General features: G+C 42.3%; 2 protein-coding genes across 2 annotated transcripts; both read left to right on the plus strand.

The window, feature by feature from the left end:
- The first annotated feature begins 1,436 nt into the window (after positions 1 to 1,436).
- On the plus strand, positions 1,437 to 10,364 carry LOC115595199 (NACHT, LRR and PYD domains-containing protein 12-like). The gene is made up of 11 exons (XM_030439363.1): positions 1,437 to 1,886; positions 1,972 to 1,995; positions 2,129 to 3,881; positions 4,042 to 4,215; positions 4,396 to 4,569; positions 4,684 to 4,857; positions 5,368 to 5,541; positions 5,765 to 5,935; positions 6,135 to 6,308; positions 6,641 to 6,687; positions 9,512 to 10,364. Exons 1-11 carry the CDS (start codon positions 1,616 to 1,618, stop codon positions 10,102 to 10,104), a joined length of 3,729 nt encoding a protein of 1,242 aa, XP_030295223.1. The 5' UTR covers positions 1,437 to 1,615; the 3' UTR covers positions 10,105 to 10,364.
- Positions 10,365 to 11,486: 1,122 nt separating this feature from the next.
- LOC115595171 (angiopoietin-related protein 5-like) lies at positions 11,487 to 15,735 on the plus strand. Its single transcript, XM_030439326.1, has 7 exons — positions 11,487 to 11,680; positions 11,876 to 11,950; positions 12,085 to 12,112; positions 12,231 to 12,322; positions 12,992 to 13,109; positions 13,584 to 13,769; positions 14,898 to 15,735. The coding sequence occupies exons 2-7, from the start codon at positions 11,882 to 11,884 to the stop codon at positions 15,194 to 15,196; spliced, it is 792 nt and encodes a 263-aa protein (XP_030295186.1). The 5' UTR covers positions 11,487 to 11,680; positions 11,876 to 11,881; the 3' UTR covers positions 15,197 to 15,735.
- The last annotated feature ends 1,631 nt before the right edge of the window (positions 15,736 to 17,366 follow it).

Below are 17,366 nucleotides of genomic sequence, written 5' to 3' on the forward strand. Positions count from 1 at the left end.
TGCCCTGAGGGGAGCAGCTCAAACTCAGGGTGGAGGGGGTGTGTTCCGTGTTCATGATTGACGTGGCTTTCCTGTGTAGAGCTGTGCTGTAATATCATTTGAGTTCCTTCTGTCGGTGGCTTATTTATCTTCCCTGCGATCAACAACACTAGTCAGCTTGTTTCTATTTACTTTTAAGTCAAGTGCCCAAAGATATTAAAAACAACGGTGCTCTCTTTGAGGGTAATATACACTTTAGACAGGACGACAAAACTGACGTTCCTCATTAAAAGCACTCTCTGACAAGCTTTCTTACATGTAAAATAAACATTGTCAGTGGAACTCAATTTCTCATCTAGAAATGTTTGCACAATTTGGTCACGCAGTATCAGTGATACTTACCGCTTTGTTTGAAATAGGTTCACTTGTTTGTTTCCAACATTATTGACCAATGACCTGGACATAGAGCATTGATCAAGCTTGGAAGCCTCAACAAAATAACCAGATTCATCATAATTTTCATGGAAAGACCCACTAAGGCCATTAATGTCATCGGCATATTTGAATAGCTCAAAATAGTTGTCGTGCAGTGTCATCATTCATTGGTGTACACCGAGAATAGTATTGGAGATTAAAAAATAAAAAATAAAAACAAGCCTGTTGGGCCCCTGTGTTTAAGATAATCTCATTGGAGAGAGGATTTTCCTCCTCCATCAACGGGTATTCATTTTTTGTTTTGCAGTCTAGAGTTTCCATATTGACCTGGGAAGACAATGCCTCAGCCTGCTATGGTTGGGCAGTGGCAGATGTTCTTCCTTTGTGCCATAATTTTTACCTGTGTCCTTCCGGGGAAGAATCCAGGTGTGTGGCAGGCCAACCAAAAAAAAAAAGTGAAAGTGATGGTGTCATGTGATGGTGTCATTTTTTCTATAGCCTTTACACTGTGCAGTCAGTGTCCACTTCAAAATGATAAGTTAACGCAACAAAAAAGTTGTCTATTGTATGATTAAAGATACCACATGAGAGATCTGATCTTATATAATAGTAACCAGTGTTTTTGTATTTGATGCAGAATGGATTGTTTGACTTAAATGCCTGCTTTGTAACATCATCATCCAGTTCTTTCACAGACATTTTATTGGCCACACTATAACTATACCAGCCCATCAAGGATAAATGCAAACATTTCTGTGGTGTCATACTTCTGCATCACATGGTGGGAGGACATTTGCCTTCTTTCTATTTTGGTGTATTTGAATACTAAAACAAGAACTCTGCTGTGACAGTAGCAGATAATGAAACTAGGAACTTGCCCAGTGTCTCTTCTTTCAGCATCGCAGTTCTGCCCCCAAACCCGCCAATCGCCCACTTGACTGGACTGGCTTAACTTGTTTCAGCATGTCAACCAGCACACACGCAGCTGATAACAGAGGCAGGAACAGTGTATTTACTGTTCAACAGAGTTGTTTGGTGCAGCGACATTGCTCTTGGTGCTCTGCATGCCTGAGGAGTGAGCTGCCTGCGGCGACATCATTTCAAAACTGAAACTGTTGCTTCATTTGAGCCTTGCTGCTCTCAAAGGATGGACGCAGAGCAAGAGGACAGGTTGATTACATGACCAGCTCAGAGAACAGATATGGCTTCTGTCAGAAAGCTAATCTTGGACATACTGTTGGAGCTGGTTGATGAAGATTTGAAGACTTTCCAGTTTTACCTTTCCAGGATGCCTTGCGACGGATTCCCTCATATTCCAAAGTCGCGGGTCCATGGGGCTGACAGGCTGTGCACAGTAGAACTTTTGGTGGTAACTTATGACTATGACGGTGCTGTTACAGTCACAGTGGATATACTTGAGAGGATGAAACTCAAACTATGGGCTGAAACCCTGAGGAAGAATTACCATGAAGGTAAAGCATGTTTGAAACTTAAAAAAGTTGACTGTTTGTTGCCTGGTCCCTTAACTGCTGTCTCTTCTCTTTGTTTCCTTATCAGCTGCAAGCAATCAAGTTGGCACAGGTAAGCTGATATGAAAACACACAGGCATGTTTACAGGTTCAAATCCATATATCGTGTACAGACACAAGATTAAAAGTTGAGCCGTATACAAAGGAAGTTGAACTAAGGTTTTGTCAATGTATTCTTTGAACAGAAATTGACCACCATGCAGTCCAGGAAAAACTGAAATCCACACTGAAGGAAAAGTTCCAAACCATTTACGAGGGGAATGCAGATGAAGGAGATACCGTCTACCTGAACAAAATCTACACTGAGCTGCATGTCATCGAAGGAGCCTGGGGAAGCTTCAGTGAGGAGCATGAAGTCAGACAGCAGAGGTCCAACTATGTACAGGCAGAGGAAACTTCCATTAAAGCTAGCGACATTTTCAAACCCAAGCCCAACCAAGACAAGCGAATCCGAACTGTGCTTACGCAGGGTATACCTGGAGTGGGTAAAACTGTCTGTGCACAGAAATTTACCCTGAGTTGGGCAGAAGGAAATGAAAATCAGGACATCACCCTCCTCTTCCCGCTTCCTTTCCGTGAATTGAATCCAATCATAGGGGAGAAGGACTACAGTCTGATGCAGCTGCTCCATCAGTTCTTCCCTGATATAAAACCCCTTGAGATGCTGGGAACAGGATGCAAAGCGCTCTTCATATTTGATGGCCTGGACGAGACTCTGCTGCCCTTGAACTTCAAGCACAACAAGGTCTTGAGGGACGAGAAGGAGCTGGCCCCGCTCGATGTCCTGATCACAAACCTAATCACAGGAGATCTGCTTGGCAACAGTCTCATCTGGATCACGTCCAGACCCACAGCGGCAAGCCGAATCCCTCGAAAGCACATCCACCAGTGGACGGAGGTGAGGGGTTTTGCTAATGAACGGAGGGAGGAATACTTTAAGAAGAGTTTGCGTGATGATAACCTTGCCATCAGAGTCATCAACCACGTGAAATCATCAAGAAGCCTCTACATCATGTGTCAGATACCAGTTTTCTGCTGGATCACCGTCACTGTTATGAAGAAAATGTTGCGCAACAACGTGACAGGGGCCATCCCCAGCACCCTGACCGAGATGTACGCATACCTCCTCCTCTGCCAGACAGACCGGATGGTAGAAGGGCACTACCCTATAGAAAGCAACAATGTTGTTTTGAAGCTAGCAGAGCTGGCGTTCCGTCAACTGGAGAAAGGCAAACTGATCTTCTACGAGGCTGACTTGAAAGAGTGCGGCATGGATGTCAAAGAAGCAACCATCTACTCAGGAGTTTGCACAGAGGTCTTCATGATGGAGGGCAGAAGGAGGAGAGAGGTTTTTAGCTTTGTACATTTAACCATCCAAGAGTTTCTGGCAGCTGTGTACGCCCATCACTCCTACATGCATAGAAAGGACAACGTTCTTCTTGGATACTTGAAAAGAGTGTCTACAAGATGGCTCCCCAAATCTGTGTTCGGTTTTCACAAGACTGCCGTCGAAAAAGCCTCGGAGAGTCCGGATGGCCACTGGGACCTTTTCCTCCGCTTTCTCCTGGGACTGTCGCTCAAGTCCAACAAGGAGCTCCTGGGAAGACTTCTGCATTTGGAAGCAGAGGCAGATGAAGATGTGGCGAGAACCATCGAGTTTATCAAGGAGAAGATCAAAGAGGAGCCAGAGGCCAAACTCAACCTGTTTCACTGCCTGAGTGAGCTCAAAGAGGAGTCTTTGGTGCAGGAGGTCCAGAGCTTTGTGAGTTCTGGGAGGCTTGCAGCCAAGAAGTTGTCTCCAGTCCAGTGGTCCGCTCTCACTTTTGAACTGATGACATCAGAGGCAACAGAGCAGGAGTTTGACTTGAGGAAGTACATAAGATCAGAGGAAGGTTTAGTGAAGCTGCTGACTGTCATCACTTCTTCCAAACGTGCTCTGTGAGTTCACCCACATGACAGTAGTGTTCCTCTTCCATGTTGTTTTTTGGTTTCTCTCTAAGCCACAGACACATTTAAGACCTAGGCCTGAGCACTCTCTCATCCCAAAATGACAGAAAATGAACAAACAGAAATGGTTGTATGTTTACTGTCTTTCCAGGCTGAATCGCTGCAACCTTACTGAGAACTGCTGTGAAGTTCTGGCCTCTGCACTGAGCTCGACCTCCTCTCACCTGACAGAGCTGGACCTGAGTGACAACAGCCTGAAAGATTCAGGGGTGAAGCTGCTTTGTGTTGGATTTGGGAGCCCACATTGTAAACTGAAGAGTTTAAGGTTTGTAACACACGTCAGCAATCTTTTAGAAACCCCAAAAATTGCACAATGCAACCCTGCAAACAGCAGCAACTGCTTCTTGTGGTCGGAAGAGCTCGTGTTTTAGGTTTACTGCTATTTGCTGTCTGTCTTGCTTGCAATTTTTTTTTGAACATTAAAAACTTTCTATTCTGTTTTTAGATTACACAAGTGTAAACTGGAAGGTGACTGCTGTGAAGCCCTTGCTGTTGCTCTCAGCGCTGAATCAACCCAACTCAAAGAACTGGACCTGAGTGCTAATGACTTGCGGGAAGCAGGATTGAAGGGTCTGTGCATGGGACTGTGCAGCCACAACTGCAAACTAGAAACAGTGAGGTTAGACCCTATTCTTGCTGACAAACCTAAATCACTTGCTTGGAATTAATCACAATAAACGTTTTCATGAAGAAAAAAAAAGAATCTGTTGTTTTGGCGAATTCTCCTTCGCAGATTGAACCAGTGCAAACTGAGAGAGAACTGCTGTGCAGATTTGGCAAAAGTTTTGAGTTCTGGCACATCTCACCTGAAAACTCTCGACCTGAGCAACAACAGCCTGAAGGATGCTGGTATAACCCTGCTCACTGTAGGACTGAGGAGTCCACAATGTAGACTGGAAAGACTAAGGTCAGTGCATACTGAAATAATGATCTTGACTGTATAGGTGGCTGTGAAGTTACTGCATTGGCTGTAAAAATAGTGGACAGAACCAACGTGACCTCACCCAATGGTCTGCTAACATGTTTACTCTATCAACTTGATGATGATGATGATGTTAATGTGTTAAGAACTTGTTGTGCTGCCCTCATGTGGTCAATTCAAGGAACAGTTCACCAAAAAATGAAAATTCAGTAGTTATTTTACTCACTGCCTTTTCTGGAGCTTCACAGTAAAACAACGTTGCCACGTATACAACTGCTCGGGAGCTCAGGAATTGTTTTGAAAATGTAAAAAAATCCTCTTCTTGTCAGGATGCACCTTGTCTGAAGCGGGTGCATGAACTCCATCGCACATTGAGCACTTAATTTGATAAAAAAAAAATTGCAAATTTTTTATGACTAATGTGGAGTTTCTTTTAGTGTGAAATTAGTGTTTATGATCACTATGTCACATGTTGTGCATTCTTCCATCTGTCAGGCTCAGCTGGTGTGGCCTTACACAGAAGTGCTTCGATCCCATTGGCTCAGCCCTCAGCTCTGACTCTGCCGAGCTCAAAGAGCTGGACCTGAGTGGAAACAACCTGCAGGGTCCAGACATCCAGCTGCTGTGTGCCGGATTAAGAAGTCCAAACTGTAAACTGGAGATACTAAGGTCAGATCATGCAAGCTCAGTGGACAAAACTAAAATATTGTGTCTTTGTATTAATTTGTAATTGTCAATTAATAGGCCATGAGATTTTTTAAAATACATATTTTTTTAATATCAGATCAGTTCAACTCCTGCAATGTTCAGGTCACTTTAAACTTTGTTTTGTTTTTAATATACTGTAGCATACACAGTAACTGATTCGAATGAAACGCATCCTCCCCTGCAGGTTAAATGAGTGCATTCTTCAGAAATGCTGTGCTGATCTGGCCTCAGTCCTCAGCTCTGGCACGTCTCACCTGAAGGAACTTGATCTGAGCGGGAACGACCTGCAGGACTCAGAAGTGAAGCCACTCTCTGCAGGACTGGCAAGTACGGACTGTAAACTGGAGACTTTAAGGTAAGAAAAAGTAAGATCATTTTTAATTAAAAAAAAAAAAGTTCTGCAAAATATAGGCATAGCAACATCTACAAATAAGGTAGTTAAGTAACAGGGGGGAACTTTACTTTTAGAAGATCTTTATTGAATTTGTCTGCATGACTTGAAAAGGCAAAGATTGAATTTTTGGATGAAATAAGAAGACCCTCCCTCCACACAGGCTGTCATTCTGCGGAGTCACACAAGAAGGCTGCACTTACTTGGCGTCAGCGCTGAACTCCAACCCCTCGCACCTGAGGCAGCTGGACCTGAGCTACAACTACCTGCAGGAGTCTGGAGTGAAGCTGATCTCTGCTCGTCAGAATGACCCGCTCTGTAAACTGGAAAAACTGAGGTAAAGTTTGTAGTGCCAAGTGCCAAAGTCAGAAATCTTCCTGAAAATAAAGAAAGTAAATTATTATTAGACCACAAGCCTCGTGAAGATGGGTATTTCAGAGACTATGCAACATGTCTTGTGATGTCAAGTTTCATTTCATGATTAAGTTCCCTTTCTGGTGGTGTACAGAGGAAGTCAGGTGCACCATGATCTAAAGCACATACAATCAAATTGCACACAAATATCACAAATACAAATGACATTTTTATAGTTTTTTCATGTATCAGATATTAAGTATTATAAAACATAATAATGTGTGCTTTAATGATTATAAACCCTCATGTCTACAGTGTGGACCATAATGCAGAGTGCTACTTGAAATCAACACTGACAAACTGTAAGTGACTGTATTTTCTATTTGTTGTTCACATCAACTTTTAATTAAAGAAACAGCAACAATCAGTAATTTGGGCAGACATATAGCCAGTGTTGGGAAGATTACTTTGGAAATGTAGTTGGTTACAATTACAAGTTACCCTGCTGAAAATGTAATAGTAGTGTAACTATTTCAATTACTTTCTCAAAGTAATGAAACTAATTACATTTAATTACATTATGATTACTTTTCTTAATTTTGAATGAAATCTCTCAACTGCTAACCATTTTCACATTTTAAGACCTATAGTGTGCAAACCTTTCAGTTCAAAGGTTTAACCATATATTATGAGTCTGACCTTAGGCCTGTACTGCGAAGGAGGCTCACTTCCTCACTAAATGGAGCGACAGCGGGCTGATTTCAGCCAAGAGGAGCAGGTTGTTTTAATGGAGAGAGTATGAGCGATACAAAAAAGCCTGATCACAGCCTGAAGCAACAGTGTTGCTGCAAATATGACAAGAGGAGGCTGATTTTAATTTCTGACAGCTCTACATTGAGCTGCTTTTAAATCTGAAGCTTTAGAGGAACAACAACTGTTGTTTTAAACTGTGTTTTATATTGTTTTCATATATTTCACTGATCGCAATTATAAAATGCCAGTGTGTGTTTTATTGAAAGCGAGGCTGGTGTGCGTGTGAAAATAGGTTACAGTGGGTTTTTTAGGTGCTGTAGCTACAAGCAAATCTCATGTTGTCTCTGTACAAAGACATTTTTAAATGTGAGAAAACAGAGTAGACAACTCAAGATTTGCGTTTGGGCAACACGCGGAACAATTAATATATTCATGGCCACATTAAGTTAAATTATCTGTCCTGCTGCGAGCGCACAACTTCTTTCAGTGGTGACTGACTGTATATAAAAGTAAATAGGCTATAGCCTAATAAATGACCTCCTGACACCAGTCGGGTCAACAGCTGAGCAGCGTTTCCCCTCAGCTGAACATCTGTAGGTGGAGACGCTCAGAGAGAAAGTGAACAGCAGCGGATCAGCGCGATCTCTCCCTCCGCACAAATGCTCCGTTCTGATCCAGCTCCACTGGACTTTCAAAGTAAAGGTCACGCCAGCTGTAAATGAGTTAAATAGTGAAACAGCGGCGCTTTTCTAGCCGATTTTATGATTAAACTCTGAACAGAACCTGGTCGGGACCAGGTTATGAGCTAAGCATAAGTTACCATGGTGATGTAGTCGGGCTAAAAGAGAGCCACCTCTGTAATACAAGGAAGCCTGGCTTCTGTCTGTATGAAGTGAAATGGCATTTCATATGAAATGGCACAGAGTCAGACCAGACAGAGCCAATCACAAGCGTCAGTTTTGGAAGGAGGATGTTGATATGAAAATAACTAAAAACAAACATGAATCCAGGGGGGCGAAAAACTATTTGATAAATCCGAGCTTTTGCGCCGATTTTTCAAATGTAACTTAAGTTGTAATCATTGATATTTCCAAAAGCAACTGTAATTTAATTACATATTTTCTCCCAGTAATGTAACGGATTACAATTACGTAAATTTTGTAATTAAATTACGTAACGTCGTTACATGTAATTCGTTACTCCCCAACACTGCATATAGCAGCAGGCTGGTGATCAGACTCTGTACTCTCAAAGTCACAGGGACGGCATTTTCTAGAGTAACTGCTAACTGCGGTTAAATGTGGCTGCAACTGTTAGCTCTGTTAGCTGTGCAGCTAGCGGTCCAGACTGAGAGCTCTGAGCACTGGGGAAGTGTTGATGTTTACAACGCTAGCGTAGGAGCTTTGAACCAGGACAGGCCAGGGGTAGCTGGTTAGCATGCTAACTTCAACAGATATCTCTGCAACAGATGTCAAATAGTCTAAACTTCTTTCTTCACGTTTCGGTGATAATTTTAGTGCATTTTCAACTAATTTAGTTTTCAACTAAATTCTTAGCACCGTATGAATACAACATGTCAATCAAATAGATCTGATCACTACTATAATATAATCAATTATCTGTGTTTTATTTTAAAAATCCCTTTTAGATTATTCAGTTTTGATGCCGAGCAATTGTTTACGTCATTTGCATGATGGCATCTTTCAGCCTTTTTTGCATCGGCCTGTTGTAGTGTCATCTGTCCAACAGATGGCAGTGTGGAGATATATTTAAAACTGAAATTTGCTCCGATCTGGGTTCCTTCCTTCTATCCTTCCTTCCTTCCTTTCTTTTTTTGTTTTCTTTGTTTTGTATTTGTAAAGACTAGACACAGGTCAGTCTTTCACCTCATCAAGTCTTAATTATCAACCGGGAAAAGCATCCACCTGCTCACGGCTCACTGCGACCACTGTGTGATAGTTTAAACCCTCAACGAGGTTCAAACAAGCATATCTCAAAGATAAAGACACAGTTGCACTTGTGTGTTACACTTGTGTAAATGAGGCGAAAACATAGAGAATTTTTCATTGCATTAATTAGTAAAGCTAAAAACCAGACCATAAATAGCTTCTACAACAAGGCTAAAGGAATAGTGGGACCTTTAGGGTTTGCAGACCTGTTTGCCGATAGTATAAGCACCACCAAAGCTGTCCAAAGGAGGAGTCCTGAGTTAAAATATAGTTTAAGCATCCTTTATCACTTTTATTTATGTCTCGCTTACATGATGCATTTCACTAAGAAGAACAGACCGTGAGACTTGGGGTGAACAGGGGCCCGCCGTTCATTTTTGCCCTGGGTCATATTGGGTTACTCTGGCCTTAGACCTCGTCCTCGTTCTGAAATAAAAATGATCTAAAAGGAACCCTGAAACAGCCATGTGTGTGTTTTGAACAGATGCGTGCGTGCTGACGCTGGACACAAACACAGCTGCCAAGTCTCTCTATCTGCACGACAGTGGGAAGCAGGTGACGTGGGTCAGGGAGCGACAGCAGCACCCAGATCACCCCGACAGGTTTGAGAGCGTCTCCCAGGTGCTGTGTCACCAAGGCCTCACCCAGCGCCACTACTGGGAGGTGGAGTGGCGAGGACGCTGGGTGGATGTCGGCATTGCTGTGAGGGGGATCCGTCGGAGGGCGGGCTCTCACCTCAGTGGGTTTGGCTACACGGACCAGTCCTGGAGTCTGTTCTGCTCTGAGGACCACTACAGCGCTCAGCACGACCGCCAGAAAGTGGAAATACCAGCACCTCCGTCAGGCTCCCACAGGGTCGGAGTGTACCTGGACTGGCCAGGAGGCACCCTGTCTTTCTACAGCGTCTCCTCTGGGACCCTCAGCCACCTTCACACATTCTATAGCACCTTCACTGAGCCCCTCTACCCTGGGTTTGGGATGGAGGAGGATGACTGCTCTGTAACTATTTGCAGAGTGGAGGGTTTGCAGGAACTCATTCCTCGGTCCACTAGTGCGGGAAGAGCTGAGGAATTTTGAGCGCAGGTTGATTTAATGATGTTTTGGGGCTCCCAGAGGGCTGCGGCACTGCTGGAGAGTAACATCTGATGAATAGGAAAAAAAGGGAATTCATAATTATCACTCAGGCTGTCGAAATTATAGGTTTTTTAAACTTATTTTGTCTAAAATGTGTCAACCTGCATATGAAAATGCTGCCAGTGAGCAAGCAAAGACATTGTTCACCATTGTAACTTAAAAGTATAATTTATATAAATCCTATTAAAATATCTAAAAACACTGAGATCTTTGTTGAATGATTTGTTGAGTTGTGTTTATCTGCCCCAAACAGCCAATTACCTTGGCTGCACACTAGCTGTAATCTAACGTTTGCGGGCAACGGCGCGTGCTGTGTGGTTAAATTCAGGACAACTCTCTGTGAATTCAGTAGCCTACTCACCAGACACTCAGGTTCTCTCTCTCTCTCTCTCTCTCTCTCTCTCTCTTTTTTTATCCCAGTCTCCTGTCTGTAATGTTTTCTTCATGAAGGAAAAAACATTTCCCCTCCAGCTCTGATAAGCAGTCAAAATTACAGTACTTAAACACCTGAAAACGGAGGTCTGCTCCAACATCCAAAGTTCACTCTCCAAAGGGTCTGGTTCTAAATCAGTCCCGGCTCTGAGCAGCTCCTGCTGTTCAGTCTGCCTGGCCCTCCAAGGTTGACCTGCTGGTGGCACTATGAGCATTTAGAAGGTCACAAACATTTCTGGGATGCGTCTTCTGGGAACCACGAAAATCTGTACCAAATTCTGAAACGAACCATCCAACAAGTTGACCAGACAGTTCACAAAATCGTTTCCCCTCCAGCTCCATTGTTTTTTTGCTGAGACCAAGTAGTGATCAAGACGGAGACGAGACCTAGAGCAATATCAGTATATTGCTCTGTGTGATCAGCTGGTATTGGCCAGTTGCAGATATACTGGCATTGATGTAGATGTTTGGCAATATGGTGAGGTTCTCTGGGTGACTTGTCTTCTCATAGAAACCATCATTGAGTACAGACAGAGGAAAAACGTAGCCGAGTCTGAGACAGACTGGGACCTTCAGAAAGTGGTCGATCCCGAGGACTGCAACCCTACAACAGCGTCAGCATGATTCATCCTCTGGGGATCATGAATGTCTGTACAAACACTCAAAGAACTGCAGGCAATTTTGGTCTGGTTTCAGAGTAGAAATGTTCTCCCCCCTGCTGTTTTCTCGTGAAAAACATGCCTGATAATATGACCTGAGTCGAGGTGCTGACAACTGTGTCAGGCTTTATAAGAAAGCAGCAGGTATTTCTTGTTTGAGTTGGCCTTGGAATGTTGTTTGCTTTTAGAGGTGTATAACCCAATGGGGAACATCCGACTGTAAAGGTGACTGGGCACTTTCTTAGCACAGCAGTGTTGTGTCACAGTTGTGAAAGTTGTCGACTGTGAAGTTACTTCAGAGAAGTGCGCGAAGTCAGATGACCAGGTCTGTGGTTCAGACAGCATTTATCGTGGACATGAAGGCATGACGGAGGCGTGGCTGCTGTAGTGGAATTTGAGCTCGGACACAAGGTCCATCCAACACGCAGGTAAGAGGAACAGATTATTGGCTATTATTGGTAGTATTTTACCCTTTAGTCTTGTGAGTGCTTGGTTTTATCTAATTTTCTAAGTGTGTCGCCATTTAAGAGTTTTCATTTAACGTCCATTGAGTCTCACCTGTTGAGTGCAGGTTGGTGTTATCTACTGAAGCTAACATGTCACACTCAATCTCTGAAAATCAGGTCAAAATGAGGAGTCCAGCTGTGTTCTGTTGGCTCACCCTGGCATTTCTTTTGAGCGGCACAGGACAGGCTGAGGTAAGGACAAAAAATTTGAATCTAATGTATTTCAGACAGCATCAGTAATCTCTTATTTTCCTAATATCTGTATTTTTGAGCTCGTGTGCAGGAGATCAAGTCTCACTCTAAACTTTTCCTGTGTTATTTTCTAGAAACAACAGGCTGCAGTTATTTCTCAAGGTAGGGTGCTCGTTATTCACCCTGACAGTATTTTTTTGATTGCATGTGACGGCACAGACAGTACATGGAAACGTACGTTTTTCATCCTCTCGGCTTTCTCCTGTCGCGCTTACCTCAGGAACAGACTGCACCCAGATTAAGGCTGTCTCACCGCGAGCATCCAGTGGGGTTTACGTCATCCAGCCTCCTGGAGTCAAGGCGCCATTTAAGGTATTATACAAGACCTGAAACCTGACGTGTATTATAACCATTCTGGCTCGTAATTTAACGTTCAGTAGAGCTGTCATAGTACCTGCTTTTTTTGTTGGATGGTATAGTAGTAGCAGTAAAAAAATGTAATTTAATGTAAAATCTCCTTGGTCAAAGTAGATTGCACCAAATCAAAACAAGATGTGCTATTATACAGTTAAAGTTCAAGAAGAAAAACTGTGTTTTTTGTTTGTTGCTGGCTGCTAGAAACGAAAAAACCCCCCCAAAAAACAAAAACGAGAAAGGCATTCTCCAGAGCCAGTATTTGGTTTGTCCATTCTGGGCTACTGTAGATTCATAGGGATGTATAATGGCCTCTGTATTGTAGATATAAAAGGCTCCTTCCAAGGAACTGAAAACACAGCAAATTTTTGTTTCAGCTGACTCGACAAGAATGAAAACCCCAAAAATATATGACATTTCTGCCAACAGATCCTCCTAAATCCACCTTAATTCTACACAGGGCACCTTTAAATCCAAACTACGATCATGCACGTCACTCGTTTACCTCACACATTATGTCATATTTTCCAAAGCCCAGCAGACATGTCTCAGCGTTTAGGTAATGTTTAAACAGCCTGGCAGCCAGTTTCTTAACATGTATTTAATGGGCTGTATTTACGGGCTCAGGTGTACTGTGAGATGCGACAAGATGGAGGCTGGACGGTGTTTCAGAGACGCAGCGGAGGGGCGCTTTCCTTCAACAGGAACTGGGCGGAATATGCAAACGGTTTCGGAAGCCTGAGACGTAAGTGTTTCTGAACATCCTGTGCGTGTGTCATGATTTATTATGAGGAAAGAGAATTTCCCAATAATAACAGAATTGTGTTTGCTGAGTTTAAGAGTTTAAGAGGATGATTGCAACAGTTTATATAAATATCAGGGAAATATCTGACCACGACAAGATGACAGAATTGGGTTTTTTTAAAGCTAAACTGAATCATTGTGTGAGGATCAGTCACGTCTATAATTCACAGGCCTGACCTTTCAGCTGTGCCTGGAATCTTGCCTGGCTTGCCTGCAGGTGACCTACAAATCCTGTTATTGTGAGCGGGCCGACCGCTTTGTCTTTAAAGTCATGGAAACCTGACTAACTCTTCAAGGCTTTGCGAAAAAGGGTTTTGAACAAAGGCATCCTCCGGGTCGTTGCATTAACTGAAGAAGGCTTTCGTTGATACAAAACGTGAATCCTTTTCCCTGTGCTCTGCTTATTCCCCCACAGACGAGCACTGGCTCGGCCTGAAGAAGGTTTATGCCCTGACCAAGAACAGAGCCAAGAAGTGGATCCTGAGGATCGACCTGTGGGACCATGAAGGGGGCACCGCTTTCGCCCAGTACCAAAACTTTAGATTGGGCCATGGGAAAGCAGCTTACAAACTGCATGTCGGGAAATACAGCGGAACTGCTGGTACATTTTGACTTTTCTCCACTGTCCCTCTTTTCCCCTTACTTTTTATAGACACGTTATCCCATGTTTTTCACTTTGATTTATGCTGGTTGGGATATTCGATTACATTTTATATTACGGTCCCTTCAATTAGCTTTGGTTATTAGGTGAAAAGGCCCTTTTAAGTCTTGATAAGGTGTTTGTCGACATGAATAAGTAGATAGATGTGTAGATAATAGCATCATAAAACACCTTCTTTTCTTAGATCACAAGACATTTATAGGTTATTATAAGAAACTTGTTAACAATATCTTTAATGAAGCCTCACGACTTCCACATTTACTGAGTTTAATTGATTTATCTTTTATGTCATTCTTAAACCTTTACTAAGCTTTTTTTTATTCATATTAATACTTTATAATTTTATAATTTGGCTATCCACTTATTAAAGGTGCAATGTGTAAGAAATGGCCACCAAACAAACAGGGGGCACAATATCTCTAGAGCAACTGCTAACTGCAGCTAACTTATCCTGCTGTTAGCTTCTCAGCTCAGTTAGCCATGCAGCTAGTAACTGAGAGTTCAGAGTTCAGAGAACCAGGGGAGCATTGGTGTTTATACCACTAGCACAGGAGCTTTCGATCGGAACCGGGCTAGCTGGTTAGCATGCTAACTTCAGTAGATACCTGCAGCACGGTACACAGACATTACAAGGTCAGAACTGCTAAATGTGGCTAAACTGTGGCTGAGTGACTGCTGGGTACACTTCAGTCTGTAGCTCAGACTGAAGTGCACCCAGCGGTCAAGACTAGCGGCTCAGTGGACCGGGGGACTGTTTGTCTTTACACAGGTAGTACAGGAGGTTTGGACTGGGATGGGCTGGGAGAGTAAGAGTAAGAGCTGTTCTTGGTATGCAATGGTGTTTGTGTGATCCATATGAATCCCAGGAATGGTTTCCCTGCAGCACATTGCATTTAACAAGCTGATCACTGGTATTCACTGCACCTGTCAGTGGTTTTAACGTTGCAGCTGATCTTTAAGAGTGAAAAGTATTCCATATGCCATCATCTTTTGGTCATGTTCAGCAAGTTACATGAACTACATTTTGAATCCAGCCTTCCTTAAATGTTTCCCAACTTTTGTCTGAAGGTGACGCCATCCGCGGTGCTTATCGAGGCAATGACCAGAATGGCTTTGGCTTCAGCACAGTGGACCGCGACAACGACGGCTGCTCCCCATGCATCTTCGGTGACATTTCTCAAAGGGAATGTACCTTTACAGACAGTGGCGGTTGGTGGTACAGCAACTGTGGCTCTGCCAGTCTGAACGGGGACTGGCATCCTGCTGGTAACCACATGGGTTGGGGGTCAGGCCTCCACTGGCGGACCTGGAAATCTCGTGCTCCTTACTCCTTAATGGCCACCAGAATGATGATCAAGTCTGTGTGAGCAGGCCAAACGCACATCAACTAAATGCTTTCTTTGCTAGTAGCACAGTGAGACTAGTATTGTATTTTATCACATAATCTTAAAAGGCTTGTTGTAGGGCTTTGAACAGCCCTTTCTTCATGTCAGAGAAATACTGTTGAGAGGGAGACATGTAAAATGGAAATTTTGCTGAAAACAATGTGGATATCTGGTTTGTGAGGTTTTGAGGTCATCAGTAAGTTATTCCTTTATAAAAACAGAGTACCAAGTGATACCAAAAGCATAATAATACTTATCATTTGATTTACAGGCATCCCTAAAATTTTTGCATTCTTCAGATTCCTTGCTGAAGCTTGAACAAACATATACAGTAGATAGCATGGGAGGCAGTTAATGCTGGATGCTTAATCACGACTTTCTAAAACTTGTACTTTTACCGGTACTTCTGTTGTGCAAACACGTAGTGCAGTTTGTAAAGGTTAACAACTCACAGAGTGCATTTCTTTCATTATTCAACACTCGGTTAGAAAATATGTATTAATTAAATGGCAGAAACCTTGTTTGGTCTCATGTTTTGTTTTTTGTTTTTTTGTTGGAAAATGTATTACATGATTCACATTGACTTCTTTCAACATATATTACAAAATAACTTATGAAAACAACCTCCATTTAATGGTTACTCCAATTGGCCACAAAAATACAGAAGATTGCAACAACTAAGAAAATACATTTCCCTACCTTCCATCAAGACACAATCAAGCATGACCAAGTTAACATTTCACACAATATTCATAATTCTGTCAACAACAGTATCAGTAGTTAGAATAACATGTCATTGAATGGTGCTGCGCCAAATTGATCCAACAAGCTTCATACAAAAGCTGTGACTAACGATTATTTATTTATTCATAATATTCATCTGCAAATTATGTTCTTAATTAATCCATCGGTTGTTTGGTCTGTAAATTGTCAGAAAATATTGAAGAAGTTTCCCAAAACGTCTTGATATTTTCCACAGGATTTGTACACATTTTTCAAGGTCAAATTCAAGCACTTTTCAAGCACTCTCAAGGGTCATTTACAACATTTTCCAGCACCTTTTCGCTGGGGTAAAATACATATCTACAGGAATATATACTCATGATTATTTTTTTCACTTTTTATCACAAATATGTACATTGTATTATGCTGTAAACATCTAAAATGACGTTTCATGATAGCAAAAAAAAGCAAAAAAAGGAGAACACAAAGTTTTATCCAAAAAAAGGGAAGCCACTTGGCGTTCTTCAGGTACACTTGCACCGGGACAAACAGAGTCCTGAGAGCACCCTGTAATTTTCTTTTTTGACATAAACTTTTATAAGCTTTTCGCTTATTCATCAAAGTTTATTAATATTGAACGTGTCATCAGTCCAAATTGCATCAAATTCACCTTCTCCTCAGCCATCCTTCTCTATTGTTACCAGGCTGCATGTGTGATGATACACACACACACACTGATTTTATTTCTCCTTGTAATAAGAAAACTATCCAGTCTGATTCCAATGTTGCCAAGACACAGTTATAATGTCAAGCACTTTCAAGCACTTAAACGAAAATCCAAGCACTTTTCAGACCTTGAAAACACAACATTGACATTCAAGCACTTTCAAGGATTTCAAGCACCCGTACGAACCCTGTTTCCAACACTCATTATTCAATTTAACATCACAGAGGAGTCGAGAAACCAAAAAATATTTACAATTACTAGGTGATTATTCACTGCAGCTCTACTTCATCCAAAAGTTGACATCATCAAGTATATTATTGTCACATGACGTCAACAGTCTTTATTTCGGTTCTTTGGAGCCAAAAAACACATTCATATCTCTCAAGGGAGATTTTCATACATACATGGCTGCTGAGGTAACGTAGATATCATTTAATATTAAGGCAGTTAGTATGAATCACTAAATTCACTTAGTTTTTATTACTGAATGGAAGAAACTCCCACCCTGCTGGATGACGGCAGTGTCTGATATATACACAATCCCAGTCCCTCTCAGCCAGTTTTTATATGCTTTTGTTAAACTTGGTGACAAGCAGAATGGAACACTGGCTACAGTCAGTAAACAGTCAGCTGAAGTTATGCAGGCGACAGTCTCGTACTTGGCACACATCCACGTTTACAACACAGAGAGAGAGCACAGAC

Source organism: Sparus aurata, chromosome 14 (assembly GCF_900880675.1).
Source record: "Sparus aurata chromosome 14, fSpaAur1.1, whole genome shotgun sequence".
Classification (NCBI taxonomy): Eukaryota; Metazoa; Chordata; class Actinopteri; order Spariformes; family Sparidae; genus Sparus; species Sparus aurata.